This window comes from Myxocyprinus asiaticus, chromosome 19 (assembly GCF_019703515.2).
Source record: "Myxocyprinus asiaticus isolate MX2 ecotype Aquarium Trade chromosome 19, UBuf_Myxa_2, whole genome shotgun sequence".
NCBI classification, from domain to species: domain Eukaryota; kingdom Metazoa; phylum Chordata; class Actinopteri; order Cypriniformes; family Catostomidae; genus Myxocyprinus; species Myxocyprinus asiaticus.
The window spans coordinates 19,722,678-19,746,206 of record NC_059362.1 but is presented as its reverse complement, the minus strand read 5'-3'; the positions used below and the strand labels follow the sequence as shown (position 1 = coordinate 19,746,206).

Genomic DNA, 23,529 nt, shown 5'->3' with positions numbered 1-23,529 from the left:
TGTACCCGTGTCGACCTGGTTATTCATAAGCCGTTTATGGCCTTTATGCTGATATAGGAACACGGTTTATTGCATTTACAAGACCGCACGCGTTGTTGGCTTAAGCATAATCGCTGTAAGAACGCGCATGTAAATGCACTCATTGTGGTAACCATTGTCATCTAGAGGGGTAGGTAAACGGATAAAGAAAATAAAACTGGTATTTAACATGTTTAAATATAGAGTGTGATACCAAAGCTGAAAATGGATGATACATACAAATATACCGTGTATTTATCCACATACCGTGACTGTCATATAGCACTGAAATGTTAAATACTGACTGATATGGGTTTTTAAATAGCTGATGCCGAAAAACAAATACCTCAAGAACTGGGTGGCTGATATAATGCTGATAAATATAAGGTTAATTAAAAGTTAAAACTTAAGTGTGTAATTTATGTGCTGATTGTACAAACACATAGTCCTGCCCCCAAATCAAAGATTGGTCAAGCCGATGTTGCCATATCTGGCTGGACTAGCCATTCAAACAAACAAGAGGTATGTTTTGATAGTGCCTCAGAGCCACAGTGTTACATTTTTAGGTGAAATCATTCTACAAATGGCTTACTTATAGTTTATTCTGCATATATCTGGGATACGAGAAACAATCTGAATACTTATAATTTAAATAAACACTTATTTTACGAAATATTTACAGATCACATATATTAATGATCATTTATGAGTATGGCCTTATATTATTCCAAACATATTCTATAACCAACAGATCACCACAATTAATTTTGTGCACACTGTATCTTTGTAATTATGTTGATATGATCTCCTCCAATTCAGACAACCTCACTTTTAATCTAAAATGATTTCTATTCTAGTAATTTTATAAAATATGCCATCACCATGTAACAAACATGTTCACAATAGGCTCTGTCACACATACAGCTAACCTCATTAACCCCATTTTTCTGTTTAGGGGTCATGTGTGAAAAGGAAAGGGAAATACCGGTATATCAGCCATGGCAATTTCCCGGAATGAGAAGTTCTAACATTATCCTAAAGCAGGGCTATTCAACTTCATAGACAAGTGGGCCAGATGGAAAAATCTCCAGGGCATGTGGACCAAGCCAGAATATTTTGTTAAAATATATCTCAGACATTGTGTTTTAAAAGGCCTATAATATTTGTTAACTATAAATAAAACAGAATTTTTTCCTTCCAGCAGGAAATTTTGGAAAAAATAAACTAAAAAGTGCTTTAAAATTGGAGTAAATTAGATTGATGCTAACATTTTATAGAACAATAAGAGTGAAGTTTGTTATAGATGCATTGATTTAAACTTTTGACTCAAATTGAAAATCAAATTTATTGATCAAATTAATAAAGAGCTTTTCTGTTTCTCCAAACTCACGCTTGTCAGTCATGCATGATTTTAGTACTTTAATCTTCCCATTTTGTCAAAATGTATGGATTATTTTAAGTGCAACCTCTGAAAGCATCTAAAAACCTGGCGCGTCTCCACGAGACATTGTAAAAACACAGAGATCTGTTGCGAAATCTGTCTAGCACAAGTTTACACATGAAAACAAATGAAAAACAGCACGATCAGACACAAAATGCATTTGGTGTGAACAGCCCCTAAGACAACTGACAACCTCACGTGAGTCACTGAAAATTTCAAAAGGGCCGGATTTGGCCCATGAGCCGCCAGTTGAATAGGCCTGCCCTAAAGTTTCATTTTGATGCGATGCGTGACCAAAGCCTTAACATGATAGGTTTGTCTGCTTTGGCACAAACTACACCAAGTTCTAAAATCACAAAGACTCCAAATCTAAAATAAAGTGCTTCTATCGACAGCTTACGGGAACAGTAAATGATTCCATTAGTTATGATAAAACAACTAGCCTCCTTTGGGAACAAGGTATATACAGGACCAAAGCCTTTACGGAAAAAGACATGACAGATTTTAAAGGAATATTCCGGGTTCAATACAAGTTAATCTCAATCGACAGCATTTGTGGCATAATGTTGATTACCACAAAAATTAACTGACTCATTTCTCCTTTCTTTAAAAATTGTGTATTAAGATGTAAAGTTTTAGGGTTTTCGTGTTTACGCCGTTACGGCAACAAAGTTGTACAGAAAAGATAAGGAAGTAATTTTATCACACTAAAATCATGTCTTGTGGCTATACTTTTGAAACAATGAGTGTTTTGACGTTTACGGTTTGGCCCCATTCACTTCCATAGTAAGTGCCTCACTGGAATCCAGATTTTTGCTTTTTTTTTAAAAAAGAAAATGAGGGCCAAAATATATTCTGGTGGTAATCAACATTGTGCCGCAAATGCTGTCCATTGAGCTTAACTTGAATTAAACCCGAATATTCCTTTAACAGAATTTTAGTGTTGATGTGTGAATGGTAGCAAAACAGATAAGACAGAAAGCCATCACATATGTGAATGGAAGATATGGTACATTTACCAGAAAAGGCAATCAAGCCATTTTACTGCAATTTAATGTGTTATGTGTGAAAGTGGCTTATATTAATGAGCTTATCTATGGGCAAAGCCATACACATTGGCGGTTAGCACCTAGATCACTACAGCCCAAACACACAAACTCCTGAAGAGCAACATTAATAATCTGAGCAATTACCTGTTTAATGCTTTTCCTGAGAAATAGTGTCCTGAGGAATGCATTTAATTACAGTGCTTAGAATGCAGCATTGTATTGATTCATACTTCTCAAATTTTATGTCTACACAATTTTCTACAATTAATTCAGAACTGCTTAATGTACAGACTCCACTCAAACTTTTTTCAGCCTTGGGTGTGCCATCTTTTTTTTTTTTTGGTTTTCATAAACTTTGCAAATCAAAACCACCTGCGATGACATCATTACAATATTTGCATACTGAATTGAGATTAGTCTTCTTGCATTTATTTGCATGCTGAATTGTGACGGAAAAAGAACTATGAGCAACTATAACCACCTTTTACACTGCAAAGATGGTGTTGCATCATATGTTGATTCCCATGCATAGCGAACAGGTTCACTGACAGCAGCAAAGCAGCTCTAATGCAGCATTTCATTTACGCAGAGCCAAAGTCTAATACCTAAGCTCACCGAAAAACTTTAACACTATTGTTTTGCTACCTTGCAAGCACTGGTAATCCCTTTTCAGGGTATCTGCAGGTATCAGCACATCCAATTTAATACTTTTTAATACCCTTTTCAAAAATATTTAAGACCTGCACGTCACTTCAATCACTATCGGGGTAAATGTAAATATATAGCCACCACTAGTTGCAACATGAATTCACATATTAAAATGACACATTGCTAATGTGAGAGTAAAGGGCTGGTTTGACACTATATGCCTAATGTGAGCATTTTTATGCAGACATCTACAGTAGTTATTAAAGTTAATTAATTATGCTGCTTATGTCGACTGGATGTCACTCCAAAAATCTTTGTTTTTCAGTGCACTCATTGAGGCTCTCGTCAAACATGAGCACAAGTGGCCCTGGATTAACACTACTAACAAGCTTCTCCTCGAAACTAGACAAAATCTAATTATATATGCTGTCATGCCACATGTGAAACCTTTTGCTATATCGGAGCTACAGTATATTTTTGCTATATCGGTTAACATTGTAAAAGCTGGCAAATATCTTCATTCAACCTAAATAAGTGATGCTTTACACCACATAATTTCAGCCTGCAATAAAGTGGTCACTTTCTCAGAAAAAATAATTATTGCTAAAATATTGATGCAAATATATAAAAAGGCCTTATATTTATTTGCATCAATACAGTTGGCCTAATAAAAAGCAGTATTTACCAACATTTATCTTAAGAAAAAAAAAAGTGAATTAACAGGATGTACAAACTTCAGTACAGCTTCACTCACTTTTTTTGTAACCCATTTGAATATTTTATTATTAATAATATTATCATTGTGGGTCAAGTTTAATATTATGATATAAAATGTAATTATAATTTTGAGGATCACATTTGTTTTATATAGTTTCTGTACTATTTCATCTTCACTTGGAGCTTTTATTTTGGCAGAAATTACAGTGTTTTTGTAACAGTTTATATTGTTCCTCATCTCCTTTTCTGTGATGCTGTGTCATGTTTTTAGATTTGTATAATAACTAGGGATGCACCAATATTTATCAGACAATTATTGAACAAATTAAAACCATCAGCAAATTGGTTAAGCATGAAAACGGCAATATGAAAAACTGATGGATCATTTACAATTATCAACAAAATTTGTAAAAACTCTTTGAATTCAAATGTACAATCCAGAAATAATGATAGCAACAGAATGTAGAAGAATTGGTACTCCTAAGAACACAATACGTAATTTATAATCATTCTCGTTCTCACACTGAGGAACATCTGTCGTTATAGACGTGACAGTTGTGAAAGCGGCACTTACCTACAGGCTACATGATGAGGGAAACCATCCAAAAACTGACTTCTGAGACTTTGGTATGGTATTCGTTAAGGCTGCACGATTTATTGAATTAAGATTGAAATCACAATAAGGTCTTGTACGATTACAAAAGCTTGAAAGGCTGCGTGTTAAAATAGACTGCAGTCAGCGCTTCATTCAGAATTGTGTAAACAAGTGTTGCCCTCTAGCAGTCTGGATGGTATTTTCCATCATCCATTACACCACAATAAACCTTAAAAAGGCGTTTTGTTCCTTTGGTGACTTTTTATTTTTCCATGATGTGGTTGACATTTCTGTGGAATTGCAACATATTCATGATATGAATTTATGTTCTATTATAACCAGTACAAACGTGTAAAATGTGAGTTTTTATTGTTTTGAACTGAAAAAACAAAAAAGTTATTTTTCATTGTGGTTCTCTTTAAAATCTTGGCCTGTCATGTGTTCAACATATCCAATCCATGTTTAATGGAAATGATTTATTGTTAGAGAAGAAGCTTTTGTAGCTTTTAGTACATTTTAAATCATAATTCCTGAGCAAAACAGTGCTCTGATGACAAAATAAGTGGCAAAATATTGGTATCGGCCAATAGTTTTTTTGTTAAAATCGGTATCTGTATTGGCCAAAAATGTTCATATCCCTAATAATAACTTGGTTTTGACTTCGGCCTTAAAGACAGCCGATGAAACAGCACCCTCTTCAACTCACTCCTCCTGGTCACCTCTCGCTCCCTGCGATCTAAGAATGAGCGACGCCTGGTGTTCCAATGCAATCAGGCACAAAGTCGCTCTCCAGATCATTCACATTCTCTGTTCCTCAGTAGTGGAATATCCAACAGATATCAGATATCTATTCTACGGCTATCACAAACATAGTTACCATTATCTATGCAGCAGAAATTGAAACTCATCTTCAATTAAAACATATGAAAAAAAAAAACATATGAATATAAAATTAATTCCACCATATTGTGGGATATTCTAAAATAATCATGTTGTAAAATATTAAATATTTACACTTGTAATTCATGTTCGTTTAGATTTCAAAATAAACTCATTCAATGTGAGACTTCCATTTCGAAAAATGATGTCCAGAAACACTTGTCGGCATCTCATGAGACAAGTTTCGAACACATCTCATCTCATTCTTATCTACACACATACCAACACCGAGTGAAAGCACAAAACAGTAGTGTTGGGTTCGAGTCCACTTTAGTCGAGTCCGTGTCGGACTCAAGACCGAGTCTATAACAGGCCGAGTCCGATTCAAGTCTGAATGAATCTATTCATGAATCTGAATAAAAATTAACCGTAAACTCAACATCAATATTTTAAGCTTATTCTAACCTTCACAACTAAGAAAAAAAATTTGTCAATATAAATGCAACAAAAACACCTCTGTTGCATTTCATAATCACATGTTATGATGAGTATCCTGCTGAACAAATTTCAAAGTTGTTTCAGAATGAAAGCATATGCTTTAGGTGTATGAAGACAAAACTGTCCTTCAACACAATTCTTGAGTTCTGTTGACCTTTTAAATTATTTGTTGATTTTTTTCCCTCCACTCAAACATGGACTAAAGAAAGTGAAAGCTGCGTTAGTCATTACAACCAGAGTTATTATTTCAAATTTTAATTTAGTTTTTTTCTACTTAATTTTCAATTTGTTCATTCAATTTGGTTTAGTTTTATCAAATTATGGGTGAAATACTTGTAATTAATTAAATAAATTTAATGTGTTTAATACATTTAATAAATGGAAATATTAAAACATTTAATAATGCCCATAAAACTAAAAATAAAATCAGAAAATATTAGATACTATTAGAAATTTATTTTTATTCTACTACACTTCACACTTTTCAGTCCTCCTGCTGTGCCCATGTGTAGCCTACTTCCCTAAAGTTAGGAATTTTTCTTATGACAAACTCTCCTTGAGCTGGCGTGTTCTTTTCATATTATATTTAGTATGGATAATAGGTGAATAGAGACTTCTCCCCTCACTTGTGTTCTTCATTGTATTTTCTAACTTTTTTTCTATTGAAACGCAAGTGCCAGTTTTACAGTTAACACACAGAGGTTGCACTACAAATATGTAATGGACTGAGTAGTACAATTTCCGTGGTCTATTTCATTCGTCATTAGTTTAAATATCCCTAATACGTAGCATATTTGATTTTGTCTCGATATAGTCAACATTTTCAGTTAGAAATGGCTTTGCATAGTAACATGAGTCCGATAAAACTTGTTCTATTTAATAATTTGCAGAGTTGGGGAACGTACTTTTAAAAGTGTACTTACGTTATTGATGTTTCTGGAAGAGAGTGGCAGAGCATGTCTGATGAATGGCGATCTTTTTCCCGCACACATACAGCACGCGCGTGGGCGAGAGTTTAAAAAAAGTTCTTTGAAAGAGTGCGCGCTGCTGCTCTCAGCCAGAATAATCACACGTAAGGACATACACGCGTGAAAACTGATACACAGTATCAAATACACAGAATGTATGATAGTACTAACTGTAGAGAGCACATCAATATGAAGACAAAGCCAAATCCCAGACAATTAGAGGCAATTGAAGCTCCACAAAAGGAGATAAAGTCACATAAAAGCAATCCATCAGACTCCTGTGGTTTAATCAATATCTTCTGAAGCGATCCAGTTGGTTTTGGTTGTGAAAAGACCAAAATATAACTCCTTTTTCACTGTACATCTCTAGACACGATCGTGTTATCAAGTTCAATTACACTTCCTAGTGCTTGACGCACACACAGAGCACTAGATGGCGCTATAGGAAGTGCAATCGAGCTTGAAATCATGATTATGCCAATGAACAGTGAAGAGGAGATACATTTTGGTCTGTTCACAAACAAAACCAACTGAATCACTTCAGAAGACATTGATTAAACCGCAGGAATCTGATGGATAATGTTTATGCTGACTTTATCTCCTTTTTGGAGCTTCAAAGGCCTGATCGCCATTCACTTGCATTGTATGGACCTACAGAGCTGAGATATGCTTCTAAAAACCTTTGTGTTCTGCAGAAGAAAGTAAGTCATACATATCTTATATGGCATGAGGGTGATTAAATTATGAGAGAATTTTCATTTTTGGGTGAACTTTAAAACATTTTAATACTTTTAAATGATCAGCGGATTCCCTGCTTTTGGAAATAGAAATCTAGTTGTGAAATAAACAACGGAAGTCAGTATAGCCTGATATCACAATCAAATACACTAAAACAAAAATGATGGAGCAACGTTGAGCTCTAAAGCACCACTGTATTTCTGCTTCCAAATTACTAGGTGCAGAATTAAAATACAAGTCAAAAAGGACCCACAAAGAAAATAGACACATGCAACAAGAGCTGGTGAAGCAACCTTCAAATTGTGTCAAAACTGCTAACTATTAATGTCATGTAGCCAGAAACTCAAAATAATCCCCCAAAACCAAGTTTCAGGGGTTTCAAGTGATTATCAGCAATTCTGTTTTTTTACTCATTTCACTGCATCCTGTACCCGGGAGATGATGGGTACAATGTTGTTTGTGCCCACTAGCATCCTATCCGAAGTACACTACCTGATTTGACCACAGAGGTGGCTAACAGGTCTCTGGGGGTGAAAGAGAGGGTGCAAATCCGTTAAGGGGATTTAAGCGAGATCCCTGCCTACAGTGACTCATGGGTGGAGTCAGACTGCACGTTATGACACGGCTGATTATCAGCCTGCAGCTTTCTGTGACAGGTCACATGACAGCAGAGTTCAGTGGTGCTTAAATGTATGCTCAACTGTCAGGTAACTTGTCGATCTCAATTTTATTCACAAGTTTTATGTAACAGCTGTACATGTGTAGTAATCAAACATGACATGCCACTTTTTCAATCTGGTCACAAAAAACACAGGTTAGACACAAGCTTTGGGAGAGGGGAAGATTATCAGAAGGTAACTACTTAAATTGCATTTGGTTCCTCACACATAGCTGTGGTATTGTTCTTTTTGGAGCTTGACAGTCATGGTTACTATGATCTGTCATTGTACGACAAGAGCTCTACAAACATTCTTCCAAAATTTCTCAGTTTGTGTTACAGAATAAAATAACAGAACACAGGTTTAGAACTAGTGGTCAAACGATATGGGTTTTTTAATGGCCGATGCCGATACCCAGACAGCAGGGTGGCCGATAGGCCGATATATCACACAATTTAATATAATAAATAACAAACATAAAATTGCTAAATTATATTTTATATATATATATATATGTATATAAACTCTTATTAGCACTATATTTACTCAATTTCACACAAAACTAAAAATTATTATTGTATTTTAAATGGTAGATGACAATTCAAACCAATTGTACATACAGTGCATAGTGAATAAGACATTTACATATAGCACACGTGAAGTGCTTTTACCTTGGGCTGCATCCGAAAATGTAGGCAGCTGACTTGCAACCTTGCTGCCTAATCAGTTAATATCTTAAATGACAGCTGTTATGAATGAATGGAACTCTTAAGGAAACTGGTCTCCAAACCATTTACTTATTTTCATCCTACCTCCGTATACAGCCTCCGGAGGCAGCACTTTCCTGGTTTCGGACACAGCCTTGAAGTTGCACTCACGCACTTGTGCGAATCCAGAGTGAGCAACAATCTCCTGACAGTTTAAACGGCCTGGATCGCCTGTTTGGACTGACACGGAGTGACCATCATGATTTGTGAATCAGAGGAACTTTTGATCCTGAAGTTCTTGATTCTGGCTGATGGAATGCATGCTTCAGAGGAAGATATTAGATGAGCGCTCGACGGGAAGAAAATGCTGGATTTTTGTGAGGTTTATGAATAACATGTTTAAATGAGATATCTGCATATTTGCAAACGGAATATAATACAAGTTTTATTGATATTTGCCTTTTATCATTAGAAAAGTTAAGTGACAGGGAACTGTTGAGGAGTGACTGTTAATATGTGCTTTAGAGGTAAATAAATGAGCGCTCCACAGGATGCTGGATCTGCTCAAGTTGTGAGGTTGGGTTATTACATCTGTTTAAACAAGATGTGCATATTTGCAGATGGAATATGATATTTGCTTTATTGGTATTTGCTTTTGTATTATTAGACAAGACAGTTAAAAGTTACTGTTTAAATGAGACGGTGTTGCACACCGGTCTATTATTGTAGTAACGCGATGGCACTTAAAACAAACCGTGACTGAGACATGTAAACGACCAGTCACTTCACATGCAAGCAGGTGATTCTCAGTGCCCTCAAGAAACAAATCGGCTCATGCCGATAATTTAAAAAGTCTGAATATCGACCGATTTATCAGCCTTGGCGATATATCAGTCGACCACTATTTAGAACGACATGAAAGTTAAGTAAATACTAAAAGAATGTTCATTTATGGGTGAATTATTCCTTTAAATTAAGTATGAGTCAATTCTGAATGGAGGGGAATAAAATATAAAACAACATGTCACCACATCAACAGGGCTCACTACATTGCTTACCTCATCTTGGTCTCTTGTTTCTCGTTTCAATCTCTTCCCAAAAATACAAGCCAGGTCTGTTTCACTGCGACTGGACAAGTCCTTTCCTGTGAGAAAAGGTTAAAAACATGGTGACTTTTAATAGATTTCTGACATTATACCACACAATAAAACATGTAAACATTAAGTGCTCTGCTTCAGTCTTGCCCAATGAGGGCAGCAGGGTTCATATCACTTGCACACTCTAACGCCAAACCTGTCAAGCAAACATGTGCTCTCCCAAATACACGCTATTGATAATTGAAAGATGTTACTGAAAGCTCATCCTGGATGACAATCTCTTCAATTTAAAGTCAATATGAATCCCTGTTTGCAACCCATTTTACTTCTGTAAAGGGACTTTTATCCATCTGGAACTGTTTGGATCACCTGAATCAGAGTTCTCTAAAACAATGCCAAAATAGCAATTTGGCTATTTGTTTAAAAAAAAAAAAGAACGTAATTGAAAAAACATGCACTTATGATTAGTTCACAATAAGACCAGGAACATGCAGTCAGTTTTGAACTTTAAAAGGTGTGTGTGTGGGTTTATTAACATTTCACAAACTTTTGGAGAGATAAAAAGAAAATGTTTCCGGTCACAAACTGTTGTCAAATGAATATTTTTCAAGTGGGATTCAACTACATAATTTATTGATTTAAATGGATAACTGGACAGTCTTGAACTCCTGCCGAGAGGAAAGGTTTAGAGGTAACAGGGCATGTTGCGCAGTCGCAGGGGATGAAACGGCCGAGGAAAAACAAACGTGCAGGGACGGCCCCGTTTTCCAGCATCTCAAAGGCTCCAGGAGAGCCTGGGCGCCCATCTCAGCCGCAAGTCCTGTTCGTCCAGCTGCATCCTCTTCCTTCAAGCAGCTCCTGATAACACTCTCTTATTTATTGCTCTAGGGTCTGTTTCACAGTGGCTTTCAAAGGAGAAACCTTGCCTACAAGTTTGTTTGTTTGTTTGGTGTTTATTGCCATATCAGCTACAATGGCTATTTCATGGCAAATACAGGTGGCAATCAAACAATTCATAAATACAACACACCTTGCAAAAACAATACATAGAAAAAAGGAAGACTATTCAATCCAGTACAGTAAACCAATTCTATAAAAGATCCTTTAGTTGCACTTTTCCTTGCCTTCAAATAACTACGGTATCCTGTGAGCAGGATAAGCAAAAGGCCAGGCTGAACAGGCATTTCACTGATTAGAACAGACATCAAGTGGAGCACAAAAATGACCTCTTCACATTTGGCACAGTGATCAATCAAGCAACTCAGGCTTTGGGTGTAAATACAAGTGGCACAGAAAATCTTTAAGAAATTGAGCTCTTCAAAGTGACCAAAAGGCATTGAACAACAGAGGTACAGATATATTAATTATTCATGATACATTCGCAATGATTGTGCTGGCGATATAAAATTAAAACAACATTGTGAATATAGACTGCGTCTTATAACATGAAAGTATGAGAGCGTTAAGACAGAGATTTTATGCTAATAGCATATTTGAATGACATTTAATAGCAAAAACAATTTTGTAAATGCTATTTTATATTCAAAGTATTCAAAACACAGATTCAGCCATTTTTTTGCATAAATATCTAAAAAGTGTTCACTAAACATTTTGTGGCAGTTTTACTAAAAATGTCTGTAGGTAAATATATGTATTTTTATTAGTGCTGTCAGTCGATAAAATTTTTTAATCACGATTAAATCGCAGATTTTAAGTGTTTAAATTGGACTCTAAATAAACTTATTTTGCTGTCAAAGTGCATTTATTTCTTTAGGAAAGAAAACAATGTTACAATATAATGCTTTAACATTTTCCAAACAAAAACTTTCACAGTATTAAGATAGAAATGCTCTAAAATAGCACCAATTCAAGTAACATTTAACATTTCCCAAAGTCTAAGGGGAAGATTCACTAATTGAAAGAACTAGTCCCCACATAGGTTGCATATTCATTGCAATGGGCATTAAATCTCTTAAACTCAACCTCCACAATATTAATCAGCCAGCAGACTGCTATCCGCTTTGCTACAGCAATTGTGAGGTGTTCAAAATGTTCACGATTCACGCCAGGGCCAGTGTCAAGCGCCACTTTGAACTCCACATGAAAAGCGCTTGCAGACAAAAATGTCTAATTCTGCATTTTGGTGAGAGATAAGACTTGATGTGCTTCTGTGGTTATTAAAATGCATCTTACTTAGGCTGAAAAATCCTTGATTTCTGTCACAAGTTCAATCTAGGCTTGTTTTGTACAACAAATAGCGTTAAGAACTCCTTTCCCCATCACTTTATCACTGATACTGAATTACTACAGTGTGTTTGTGGTGTGTGCATCAGTGTAATGAGTCTGGGTGGACACTTGACAAAGTTTTCTCCCTTCCAACAAGTTTTTAAGCTTGTTTATGCTGTATTAACGGTAAATGCATTTAGAGCGATTTAAAAAAAATAACACGTTAATCTATAATCACATGCGTTAACTCAATTTTGACAGCTCACATTTTTATATTGGTGCATATAAAATGAAAATGATTAAATATTGTTCCTGAAGATCAAAACTTGATCATGTATTTTACATCTTGCATTCAACATTTTTGTTTGTTTGATTCCTTTAATAGGGAAAAAAAAAAAAACCACCCTTTAAGCCATTTCAAAGCAAATACATTTATATTGACATATATATTGAATATTGTCAAAAAGCTGAAAAATATCTTGAATACTTTCAACTATATTGCCCAGCTGGTGCATATGAGGTTATGAAATCCTGCCGGGAGCAAGGTCACCGTTGAGATGGCAATGAATGTGACGGAACTCTGGCCAAACCAGATTAGCAATCACAGAGGCTTTTTCGGATCGATTTGCTAATCTGACAAGCAAAATACTAATTGACTGCCTCATAAGACACCTGGATGAGTTCAAAGCTCTTAATTTACAATTAAACAAGGAAAAGGTGTTTTCTGGAACAAGAAGTGCCAGATCATAAGTTCTTTTAACCATCTAAGCAGGCCATGGTCATGATAATATATTATTTGCACTGGTTTTGTCTCACAAAAGAAATCTGGTTAATTATTCATGAAAGAGTCCAAAATGGTTTCGTTCATCTGTATATCAGCTTGACCCACTCAGCCACACAGATGATGAAGTGCTTACAGTTCAACTCGCATCAAGAAATACTGGATCAGATGATAAATGGGTAGCCAATTAAATCTGGGTTACTGGTTTACACCGCTTGTGGCCAAGATGGGGTTTGGAGATGCTGGTGCCTTTCTCCAGTTCTGAAAGCCATCAATCTTTGAAACAAGCTACCTCGCGGTAAAAACAGGGGTTCAGCTAGCCACTTTCCTGAAAGATTAGTCCAACAGAAATGTATCAATTTAGATCAAGAGGTTTTAGAGATCATGAGAAACACAAATTGTCAAATGTCTCCAAACCTTTGACTGGCAGTGTATATCAGACTAAAGTATTTAAATTTGCTTTAAAATGACAGAGGTAACTTATCAAAAGTTCCAGGACAAGAGAACAACTTTTAAATGTTAGAAATAACTAATTTACCTCTTTTACATTAATTACAGATCTTAACCTAGCAACGGCTTCAGTGGGGCATAACCAGGAAACATACAAAAGGTGAGGCTTTCTATGGGTTACAGAGCAACTAAAATCAGCAAAAGGTGATCCAATCACCAAAGCCGCCCCTGGGGGCCTGGGTGGAACCGGACTAAGTGAGACAATGAGCCAATTGGCATAACAAACCACAAGTCCATTATCAGTTGTAACAAACAAAGTCATGTTTGACATTTCAAAGACAGTTAACAATGTTCAGTTTCACTTTTAGACATGGCAACATAACCCTTGCGAAGATTGATTAGATCATTTTTGGATCATGTTACACAGAATGTATGTTAAGAGAACAGTCTTCTTCCACAGAACCAGATGAGCTGTCATAATCCAACAGTTATGATTAAAATAAATCAAAGAAAATTTTATCTAAATTTCTTTATCAATATTTTTAACTGTTAACCTTTGAAGGGCTAACTGGTGACGCTTATACAATTTATTGTCAATTAAGCCAGGATATTCAAATGATTTTGCTGGTGATATAAAATGAACCAATACTGAATGTTGCAATGATTTTAATGCATTTTTGGGGGGCTATTGTATTTCCAAAAAAGTCTGAGTACTTTTGCAATCTTTGTCTTGCAACAGACTAATGAAAGTGATAAGATGTTTTAATGTCTCCAAATGAAATTTCAGTAGCAAAAACTGCAATTATTTTTAACTAGATTTTTACTGAATTGTATTACTGTCTATTAATTCTTACATTAAACATTTGGAATCCATTTGGCTGCAACAATGGCTGTTTGGTTGAAAGGTTAAAAACATGCAGAGCAAATAGACTAGATAAACAAATATGGCTGAAAAATATATAAATACATTTATATACAGTTGAAGTCAGAAGTTTACATACACTTAGGCTGAAGTCATTAAAACTCATTTTTTAACCACTCCACAGATTTAATATTAGCAAACTATAGTTTTGGCAAGTCGTTTAGGACATCTACTTTGTGCATGACATGAGTAATTTTTCCAACAATTGTTTACAGACAGATTGTTTCGCTTTTAATCGACTATCACATTTCCAGTGGGTCAGAAGTTTACATACACAAAAATAACTGTGCTTTTAAGCAGCTTGGAAAATTCTGCTTAAAAAGGTACCACGTTCATCTGTACCACACAGCCATCATACAGCTCAGGAAGGAGATGCATTCTGTCTCTTAGAGATGAATGTAATTTGGTGCAAAAAGTGCAAATCAATCCCAGAACAACAGCAAAGGACCTTGTGAAGATGCTGTGGGAAACAGGTAGACAAGTATCTATATCCACAGTAAAACAAGTCCTATATTGACATAACCTGAAAGGTTGCTCAGCAAGGAAGAAGCCACTGCTCCAAAACCGCCATAGAAAAAGCCAAACTACATTTTGCAAGTGCACATGGGGACAAAGATCTTAGTTTTGAAGAAATGTCCTCTGGTCTGATGAAACAAACTGAACTGTTTGACCATAATGACCATCGATATGTTTGGAGGAAAAAAGGTGAGGCTTGCAAGCCGAAGAACACCATCCTAACCATGAAGCATGGGGGTGGCAGCATAATGTTGTGGAGGTGCTGCAGGAGGGACTGGTGCACTTCACAAAATAGATGGCATCATGAGGAACAACAATTATGTGGATATATTGAAGCAACATCTCAAAACATCAGCCAGGAAGTTAAAGCTCGGTCACAGATGGGTCTCCCAAATGGAAAATGACCCCAAGCATACCTCCAAAGTTGTGGCAAAATGGCTTAAGGATAACAAAGTCAAGGTACTGGAGCGGCCATCACACCTCAATCCGATAAAAAAAAAATGTGCGGGCAGAACTGAAATAGCATGTGCAAGCAAGGAGGCCTACAAACCTGACTCAGTTACACCAGTTCTGTCTGGAAGAATGGGCCAAAATTCCAGCAACTTATTGTAAGAAGCTTGTGGAAGGCTACCCAAAACATTTGACCCAAGTTAAACAATTTAAAGGCAATGCTACCAAATACTAACAAAGTGCATGTAAACTTCTGACCCACTGGGGATGTGATGAAAGAAGTAAAAGCTGAAATAAATCATTCTCTCTACTATTATTCTGACATTTCACATTCTTAAAATAAAGTAGTGATCCTAACTGAACTAAGACAGGGTATGTTTTCTACGATTAAATGTCAGGAATTGTGAAAATCTGAGCTTAAATGTATTTGGCTAAGGTTTATGTAAACTTCTGACTTCAACTAATATATATATATATATATATATATATATATATATATATATAGGGCAGCTCATAACCTGCAAGAGTTGAGCTGAGGTCATGGACATGAGATTAGTGAGGTAGTCCAATTTCAGAGGGGGTGGTGATGAGCTTTTGAGTGAGATGTTCATTCCTCATTCTCGTGAGATATCTAGACTTGGGACACATCCAGACTCCCACATCCATGGAGAGCATGGTCTTCCTTCTTGTAGTTAAACAAAGGCTTAACAGAAAATCAGAGACAACGACAACAACATTGTCCTGGATGCCGTGTTATCTGTGGGACTCATCAGGTGCTGATTGAAGCCATTTTTGAGAAGTAAATGCACTGGCCAGTGCTCCTCACAGGAAACAGGAAGTTGAGCTTAGAAGCGGTATGCTACGGTGTCCTCTCAGGTGATAAGTGATGGAGATTTTTTCCCCAGATTCCTGACATTTTTTAATTAAAAATGCATTATGGAAAATGAGAAGAGCCTAAAAAACAGCCCTTCAAAATTTCCAACCATCAACTAGAGGTAGACTGATCATTTTTACTGATTAATCAGTGCCGATAGTTGCTTTTTGGTTATCTGCAAAAATCTATACCACAATAACAATCATGTGGGAATTTGCTCTAAATCGTTCATCATTGAAAATATTCATCCATATTTTTATCCTAACTTCAATGCATATTTTGTTATTTTGATTAGATATGTAAGTGCTTTAAATGGAAGCGAGGGCATGGCAAGAGAAATGCAACTATGGAAACGTCCACCGCCATCACATGCATAGTGTCTCCAACCTCATCTGGTGAAATATATATAATATATATATAAAAACTCTTCTGGTCAATAGGCTTTAAAAAGTTAAGTATTTACCAAATTAAAAGGTGCACTCAGCAATTTTTTCCTCATTAAAAAAAAAGTTTAATTCCTAAAGACATGAATTGTAATTTTGCTGTATGTAGAAAATCATGACCACTCACATTAAAATGAAGAGTCCAGTCATATCAGTAACCTTATAAAAGCCGTTTTATCCTACATCAAGAGGGTCCGTACATGGGGATGCCATGTTAGAATCACATGACCAGAATCGCATAATCTCAGTAACAGTCCTGTTATTTGACACTTTCACTCATTGATTAATCATGACTGACTGTGAATACTACATTTCAACAATGGCATCTGAAACTGAAAATCATTGATTTTAAATGATGCTACATCCAAGCCGCTAGGTCCAACTGTAGGTCCAAGATGACACAAAGACAAAAGTTACTGAGCATTGTAATCAAAGTCTTTTTAGCAATTCAGTCCACTTGGCGCCATCTTTTGAATGCTCCCGGGCAGCTATTTTTCTATGTAAACAAGCGGCATACAAGTTCAGCTCCTATCTACTTGAACGGGGAAAGACCGAAAACTCCAAAACGGTTGGTCAAGATTATGATCAAAGAACATATTTCAAAACAGTAGTAAAACCTGACAACACTGGTGTCATAAATTGTGCTTCTTTACATCAGATTACGCAAAAAAAATTCAATTTTCCTGGCTTGTTACGCTAATGCGCATTCTCGAGTTGATTGACAGACGATATATGTATCTAAAAGGTGATTGGCTCTTTTACCTGTAAGGTGGGTCCAATGCCATTTTGGCATCAATGACGTTAACGTGGCATTTTTTTTTTATCTGGACACGAACACACACTAGACACAAACTCCAGTAGAAGGGAAGATAATCAGTGAATAATGACTTACATTTTTATTTGTTCCTCACAATATTATCGTATAGCTTTAAAAGACTTGGAATATCAAGGATGAGTCATATTGACTACTTTTATGTTGTTGTTTATTTTTTTGTCCTGATGAATATGTACTGTCATTGTATGGAAAGACAAAGATTCTCCAAAAAATATTACTTTTATGTTCAATGCAAAAAATTACAGCATATTGGTTTGTAACAACATAATCATAAGTAAAATAGACAGAATTTTTATTTTTGGGTGAAATATTCTTTTAAAAATATAGACTTTAGGCCTAATAAACTTCCTGCTCATAAGAGACCACCATCAAACATCAGACTGCCCTGAGTTTCTGTGAGGTCAATTCTATGTGGCAAAACATTTAGTGAGATTGTTCACAAACTGCCAGATCACTCTCAGGAGCACTTGGTCTAGCAGGTTACATGTTCTGGTTTTCTGACTCACATGTAGACAAACAAGCCAAGTGCTTTTATTATGACACAACTCCCTGTTGTTGGGGTGGCCCAAACCTCTGGTTAAGTTGACCTTCCAGCTTCATGCTGATCTACTGCAGCAGTGACCCATGAGCTACTGTTGCTCAAACAAATGCCAAAGCACACAGCGTTCAGCTACTGAATACAGGAAGTGATGGATGGGTGGTTGGGTGGGTGGGTGGTGGGGGGGGGGCTTTATTTATAAAGGAAATTAAAAAACTGCCTTGGCTGCATGAATGTTTTTCAAATTAACACAAAACAAGTAATGCAAAACATAACCTTGCACATTTCAACACCAGACTTGAGTAGACAACCCTGACTATGTAAAGAGCAACTCAAGTTCTTTTTGTTAAAAGGTTAACCACCAGATAAAGGCCCATAAATACTTTTATTAAGTCTGGAATTATTTTGAATTGAATTATCTGAAAACAACCTATTAATTCTACAGTAAAATCAGGCTTCCCACATTTTTTAACCAGTTTAATTCCAGTGATTTATTACACCTGGATCCTTTTACAGAGATTGCCAGGTGGATTTCCATTTGTATGTCAAATCCACTCTTTTGGGGGGTCTGGGTAGCTCAGCGAGCAAAGATGCTGACTACCTCCCCTGGAGTTGCGAGTTCGAATCGAGTGACTCCAGCCAGGTCTCCTAAGCAACCAAATTGTCACGGTTGCTAGGGAGGGTAGAGTCACATGGGGTAACCTCCTCGTGGTTGCTATAATATGGTTCTCGCTCTCGGTGGTGGCGAGTTGTGCGTGGATGCCTTGGAGAATGGCGTTAAGCCTCCACACACGCTACGTCTCTGCGGTAACGCGCTCAACAAGCCACGTGATAAAATGCCCAGATTGACGGTCTCAAACATGGAGGCAACTGAGATTTGTCCTCCACCACCCAGATTGAGGTGAGTCACTACACCGCAACGAGGACTTAGAGCACATTGGGAATTGGGCATTCCAAATTGGGGAGAACAAAAAAAAAAAAAAAAATCCACTCTTTTGAATTAACAGATTTGAACTACAGATTATACATAATAGATTATACTTAACCCAAGTGTTCAAATCTCCAAAACGTCCCTTAATGTACAGACTGGTGTCATCACACTGGGTTGCGGGCAAGTTTTACTCTCAAGCAATATCAGGCTAATTACATATTTTATAGGAGAGCAAAACTGGGGGGAAAATCTCACTATATATTTTTTTTTTTTTTAGCACTGTCATGACTTTTCCAAGCCTGGAAATCACAATTATAAAAAAAAAATTAAAAAAAAAAAAAAAAAAAATCACTGATATTCCCAGGTTTTCCATGACAGTGGGAAACCTTTAAAGTCCTCTAATAATAAAGTTCTATAGCAAAATGGCAGATTTCCAAGATATTATGACACTTTGAAAGGCTCACCCTTGGTGAATTTCATGTAATGGACCCTTTTCTTTGATGTTTTGGATTTCTCCTCCAGACTGAAACTCTGTGCATGATCCTGTGTGGGCTCTGAAAGTGCACAGAAAGATATAGCAAAATTAACAGCAAAAACAATAATCACAACAATAAATGACAACACACATAATCCTTTCCACATTAAGGTTGATTCACACAACTAAGTGAAACAGACATAAAACATACAGATTGCACTGAACATGACAATGACAAAAACATTGTTCACAACTTTTCACCATATCTATTACAACAGCACCACCTAGTGATCATTGAGAATGAACACATTGAGCTTTGAAGATTAATTGTTCTAAAAATATTTCAAAAAATCATAATTAAATACTTACATTTCACATTTTTAACTCAATGTTTTTTTTAACAATGTTTAATACAGGAATTTCTACACAAGTGCTTTGTCTTTTAACATTTGATGTATAGAATACAGAATGAGCTTACCGTTTGTCTGGTTCTGTCCATGGCAGTTGTTTAGCTCAGCAAGGAGTTGATTAAAATCATCCTGATGGGCAATCCAGTTGTCCTAAAGCCACAAACAGCATCAACATTAACAAAGACAGATGTGACTGCAATAGCCCAAAGCAAAATACTGCAGCTCATAGAGAAAGGGAAATATTGTTCCTCACCTCATTGTTTACTGAAGTGCCCAGACCCAGGCTGTTGTTCTTGACTTTAACCTTTATGTGTTCTGTGGACCCCTGTTCACTTTTGCCAAGACCCTGCCAGGCAAACAAACCAGGAAGGATATGTGAAAACATGCAACTATCAGAAATGTTACATTTCTTAAAAGGGGGCCCACAAATAAAAAAAATAAATAAAAAAAATACCACTAGTAAAACTTTTTTTTTTTTTTTTTTTTTTTTAAAGATAGCTATAACACCAAAATAATGTGATTCGATTTTATTAAATCTAGTTCATTAAGATTAGTTTTAATATTCTTAACACAAAAAGGCACAATGCATATTTAAAAACAAAGAATATTAAATGTGTTACAAAATGCATAGCTAAATAAAAATGGAGCCTTTGTGGCCTGTGTGAAAACTTGCAGCTAAAAAATTATGTCCAACACAGGTGCATCCATAATAGTAGAGGGCTTCTGGGAACTATAGTAGCAGCACTGGGCATAAAATGCCAAAACAACATTATTCCAAAGGTGCTATAATGCCACAGAGAACATTTAACACTGTTTACTAAAGTGACTACTTAACTAGGAGTCAGTGGCAAGATGACACGTGACATAATTTACTTCAAAGACTTTAAGGTACTTCACCCCGTTACCTTTCCTTTGGACCAGCCCATGCGTTCCAGCATCTTCTGTCCAAATTTGGACTCATCATTGCTCCATGCACTGTTTCTGGGGTCAACAGACCACTTCTGTTTACGACGAGCTAATGAAACATAAAAACAATAAGCTGTAAATTACGTAACAAGCTTTACACACCGGGCGACTGCGTCAAATTTATTTCATTAGTTAAGTCTGGTTACGAGGGTAATCGGTTCATGAGGTACAGAATAAACGAGCATTAAAGTATTTGACAAGCCATATAAGTAGTCCAGATAATTAAAGAGTCTTGATTGCTAGCCCGTTAGCAAACATGCTAAACAACTCATACAAGAATGCAAAACTTACATTAACTGGCGCTTTTCATACAAAAAAAATACAAATTCTCAATGTGATTACAGAAAACAATTAAAGCTAATGTCTTCAAACATATAAATGTGGTAAAATACACTCCAGATTGTAAACTCACGTTCGGCGAGCATGGACATCTTGAGGGGTCCTCGAACACATGGAGGAACATGCAGGACTGTCCTATTTGTGCCTGATTGAAATTATGTATTTCACCCCATATATGTTATGCCAAACATTACAAAAGTCTTATATAATATAAAATCATTCAAAACCATGTCAAACTTAATCGATATCATAAACATTATTTTGATTTTTCACGTAATTTATACAATTAATCGAATGTGCTCAGTTTGAAACAGTAGATGGCGTAAGTGGGTTAGCTTGACAATAATTTTGGGGAAACTATTCATTAAATATATATATAAATATATACATATAATTACACACACACAGCGAGAGAGAGAGAGAGAGAGAGAGAGAGAGAGAGAGAGAGAGAGAGAGAGAGAGAGAGAGAGACTCAGAAGGAGAGAGTGAAGGTTAGAGAGAGAAAAAATGGCTTGAGCTCTACTGCAGGTGTACCCTTGAGGAAGAATATTTTGTACAGGACATTATGATAACACCTAGTCTAACTTTAACTAACTGTCTAACTGTTAATACTAAATTTCAACTGTGGCATCTGAAACTGAAATCTATTGATTTTAAATGATGCTGCATCCAAGCCACTAGGTGTCACTGTAGGTCCAAGATGACACAAAGACAAACGGTGAATGTACCTTTATTTTAATTTTAAGAGGACTAGTTCTAGCTTGTACTTGCTATTTAGGTTCCCTCTACTGGAAGTGTTTCAACTGATCTTACATGGTAATTTTATGTTCACCCAAATAGCTAAATTTAAGGTTAAGTTCCATCAAAATGTATGAGTAAGCTTACTCAATGTTTCAAGTTAAGAGCAATTAACAAGCATGTGTATTACAAAATCAAAATCTAAAAGTACTATTAACTTCAACTTGGGAGTTTATTAACATTAAAAATAAATAAATACATATGTAACTGATTGCCTCAAATGTTTTTGAGGGTTTGCTTATGAGGGTTTACAGTGAACCAGACAGTTCAGATGTTGTAAATAGGTCTCACATTCATTATGCATTGCACAGCTGTACTGTTATAAACTAACAGTAAACTCTAAACTGCAGAGAAAAAATATGATATCAGCCATGAATTGTCTTGAACCTATAATTTCCTCCAAATTCATCACTTTAATTATGTGGTGTATTTCTGTGTAAACACAAAGACATGAGCTAACTACAATAATTACCAGAGAATCCTTTGACCTTTTTCCAATCCAGCTACAGTATGAATTAAAGAAAAGGTCAGTGTGAGGAAAATAATAGTCTGAGTTTACACAAAGATGACAAAGATGGCTGCAAACAGTTCCTCTTAGTCAGAATGAGAGTGAACTCTCGGTCACCTTTATGACAATAAGCTGGATCAATATACAACAGATGACAGATTAATTTACAGTAATTTTAAACAGTATGCTCTACATTGAACTGCTTGTACTGAGTGGTTATTTTGTGATTATGAGAACTATTTCTTCCAACGCTCATTCAAAGAAGAGGGAGCAGTACCATGCTGAGGTAATGAGAAAAAAACAGAGAAACTCCTTCTGGAGTAAATTTACACTAAATAAAAACATATCTAAAGGTGACCTTTATTATCATGTGTTTGTGTGATGTTTGTTACAAGTTTATTTTAAAAGTTGTTATAAATTTGATAATGTTCTGTAATTGTTGTTAATAAATAATAATAATAATAATAATAAACTAATTAACCATGGTTTCACTTAAGTAATATTGTAGTAGTAACCATGGTTAATTTTTGTAAGGGTAAACAAAGCAGAAGTCTAATAATTTTTTGTTTAGGCTCATAAATGTACAAATAAATTATGACTTGAATAATAATAATATTTTAAATTACCCATTTTATCCCAAGAAATTGCACACAAAAACAAAAATAATAATAATAATAATAATAATTTTATATATATATATATATATATATATATATATATATATATATATATATATATATATATATATATATCATAGAGGTATCAGTATTGGTATCGGTATCAACGATGTTGGACTTGATGTTATTGGTATCAGATCTAAAAGAAGATAAGTGGTATTGCCCATCCCTAGCAGAAAGCATTTATTGTAATGACTGATTGAAATACAGGAAATCTTCATATCCTGTAAGCAGGAATGTTGTTAACTGAAGCGAGGTAAACGTCTATAGCGATGAATGGGAGACCACAATACATTTTATTTTTGTGTTCCCATTTGCTTCAACAGCAAAAGAAAAATCTGCTATTACATTTCCACGATTTACTAAAGGAAGGAAA

At 35.7% G+C, this 23,529-nt stretch overlaps 1 protein-coding gene across 1 annotated transcript in view; it reads right to left on the bottom strand.

Moving 5' to 3' along the window:
- LOC127409805 (PIN2/TERF1-interacting telomerase inhibitor 1-like) overlaps positions 1-21,307 on the bottom strand; it is a 37,870-nt gene extending 16,563 nt beyond the window's left edge. Inside the window, exons 1-6 of the mRNA XM_051644637.1 lie at positions 21,244-21,307; positions 20,771-20,880; positions 20,119-20,211; positions 19,934-20,015; positions 19,445-19,534; positions 9,976-10,061 (exon numbers count right to left, since the gene is read on the bottom strand). Of these exons, the coding sequence (XP_051500597.1) occupies positions 9,976-10,061; positions 19,445-19,534; positions 19,934-20,015; positions 20,119-20,211; positions 20,771-20,880; positions 21,244-21,262 (480 nt within the window). The 5' untranslated portion in view covers positions 21,263-21,307. The remainder of the gene's footprint in view (positions 1-9,975; positions 10,062-19,444; positions 19,535-19,933; positions 20,016-20,118; positions 20,212-20,770; positions 20,881-21,243) is intronic.
- Between the last annotated feature and the right edge of the window lie 2,222 nt (positions 21,308-23,529).